This window comes from Kryptolebias marmoratus, unplaced genomic scaffold, assembly GCF_001649575.2.
Source record: "Kryptolebias marmoratus isolate JLee-2015 unplaced genomic scaffold, ASM164957v2 Scaffold116, whole genome shotgun sequence".
NCBI lineage: Eukaryota > Metazoa > Chordata > Actinopteri > Cyprinodontiformes > Rivulidae > Kryptolebias > Kryptolebias marmoratus.
Window position 1 is genome coordinate 15,175 of NW_023665850.1, and position 2,152 is coordinate 17,326.

Consider the following 2,152-nt stretch of genomic DNA (forward strand, 5'->3'; position numbering starts at 1 on the left):
CCTGGGAATGATGGGAATAAAACTGGGATGAAAGATGGGAATAAAACTGGGATTAAACCTGGGAAAGATGGGAATAAAACTGGGATGAAAGATGGGAATAAAACTCCCAGCAGCACAGCTGGAACTCCTGGCTGATCCCAACAGCAGATTCTCGTCTGAATCTGGTGTTTTTATGTCTGAACTTTCTCTGATTTTAGATTCTGAGATCTGATTGAATCCAAAGATAACCTGAACCCACCGGGGACTGAGGCAGACGGGTGCAGATTAGAATCTGAAGGACATTTCTGCAGAATATTCATCCTTTATTGGATTATTGGGATGAAAATAATCTGGGTTCATGTAGAAAACGTTCCTGAACAACAGCCAAGAATTAGCAGAAAGATTCCAGATTAAGCATAAAAACAACATCTTCAGTTTGTCGGTTTCTGTGAGCGACGGGTGATGCTCTCAGCTGAGCCTGAGCTTCCTCAGTCCTCCTCTTCCTCGGTGTTGCAGTCTTTGCACAGAATCTGGTCTCGGTCGGGGAAGAACCCAGAACCCACCAGAGACACAGAGCAGCGGGAGCATTTAAAGCACGGCTGGTGCCACTGGCGGTCCTCGAAGGAGACGTACTTCCCGTCCCCGAACCCTGCGGGACAAACACACCGGCAGGTTGGACCGGCCCAGAACATCTGAAAAACATCTGCCAGCAGAGGAGCAGGAGGCCACCCACCTGTGATGGGGGAGCTGCAGCCGGAACATTTCTTGGCGTACAGGTTGCTGAAACACGGGACGCAGAACGGACTCTCGCCCTGGGAGGTGAAGGGCTGGCTGGCCAGAGGAGCTCCACAGCCGCTGCACACCAAGCACTCTCTGTGCCACACCTCGTCCCTGTAGGTGACGCCTCCTTTGGTCAGAGCCTGCAGGAGACAGGGTCGGGTCAGTCCAACCGGGTCGGGCCGACATGGAACACCAACCGGGTCAGATGGACCACGGTTTCAGACTCGGATCAGTTTTCTGTTTGAAACGAAGATGAACTCTGAGGACCGAAGATGTTCTGAGGTTCTTAACAAAAACCCTTCAGGTCCAAATGTTGAGCCACGTGAACAAAGAAGAACCCGTCTGAACTGAACTGTACCCAGTGTTAGGCATGGTGGTGGTACCATTATGCTCTGGGACTATCAGGCTGCACAAAGAAGACAAAAAGTTCTAATTCAGTTCAGGGTTCTGTAATGGTTCTGAGCTTGTGAAACCAGATTCTGCTGTCGTTCCAGGTTCTGGACTGGCCCTGACCTGTCTGCAGGCGGAGCGGGTCAGGGTCAGGGTCAGGGTCAGGTTCTGAGCAGCAGCTTCACCTTGTTGCAGTGGCTGCAGCGCGGGGCAACCCGTCTCTCGTAGCACGGCACGCAGTAATAGTTGTTGTTGTCGGGGACGAAGGCCTCGGATCCGATCGGCTTCTCGCAGCCGTGACACAGGAAGCAGTCCTCGTGCCACGCGGCGCCGCCGTACTCCAACATCCTGGACCCTGTCAGAGACACGGAGAGGAAACGGTTCAGGTGGAACACAGGAAATGTGAGACTACCGGAGGAGACGGTTCTGGTTTCACATTCATTCCAGACATGGGTCGGACTGAAACCAGCTGCTGAGTTCAAGCGTCTGCTGGGACAGATTTCTGCCAGAATGAGGAAACGATCTGTCAGCGCTCAGAGAAACAGGTGTGAAGTCTGCGGCCCGGAGCAGGTTCTGCAGGTTCTGCAGGTTCTGCAGGTTCTGAGTCCTCAGGGTCTACCTGGCATCACCGCTCCGTCGCAGGCCGAGCACTTGGAGGAGAACTGGCTGCGGTAGCAGTCGCTGCAGACCAGTGCGCCGTCCTGACAGGTGAAGGGTTCGTCAGCCAGAGAGCGTTCGCAGCGGAAACACCTGAAGCAGAGCTTGTGGTAAAATCTGTCCTCGTAGGAGAGTTCCTGCAGGGAGAGAGCAGAACGGTCAGGGACGGAACCAGGGGTTACAGAACCTGACAGAACTTTAAACATTTATCAGCTTTAGACGAGCTGAAGAGTCACAGGTCACCTTAAAAAGGCTGGGTCACGTCCCTTTAAAAGGCCGGGTCACGTCCCTTTAAAAGGCCGGGTCACGCCCCTTTAAAACGCCGGGTCACGCCCCATTAAAACGC

General features: G+C 53.5%; 1 protein-coding gene across 1 annotated transcript; it reads right to left on the bottom strand.

The window, feature by feature from the left end:
- Window positions 1–281: 281 nt before the first annotated feature.
- On the bottom strand, window positions 282–2,027 carry fhl3b (four and a half LIM domains 3b). The gene is made up of 4 exons (XM_025003306.2): window positions 1,769–2,027; window positions 1,335–1,504; window positions 713–899; window positions 282–628 (listed from the first exon to the last, which is right to left on the bottom strand). The coding sequence occupies exons 1-4, from the start codon at window positions 2,010–2,012 to the stop codon at window positions 468–470; spliced, it is 762 nt and encodes a 253-aa protein (XP_024859074.2). The 5' UTR covers window positions 2,013–2,027; the 3' UTR covers window positions 282–467.
- Window positions 2,028–2,152: the final 125 nt, after the last annotated feature.

Bases quoted from the DNA above. Each gene is read 5' to 3' on its own strand.
- fhl3b (XM_025003306.2), bottom strand. From the start codon at position 2,012: ATGTTTAAAGTTCTGTCAGGTTCTGTAACCCCTGGTTCCGTCCCTGAC. The intron at 900-1,334 runs GTGAAGCTGCTG...TGTCTCCTGCAG, and splicing joins GCTGCAGCCACTGCAACAAG to GCTCTGACCAAAGGAGGCGT. The intron at 629-712 runs GTGGGTGGCCTC...TTTGTCCCGCAG, and splicing joins CTGCAGCTCCCCCATCACAG to GGTTCGGGGACGGGAAGTAC.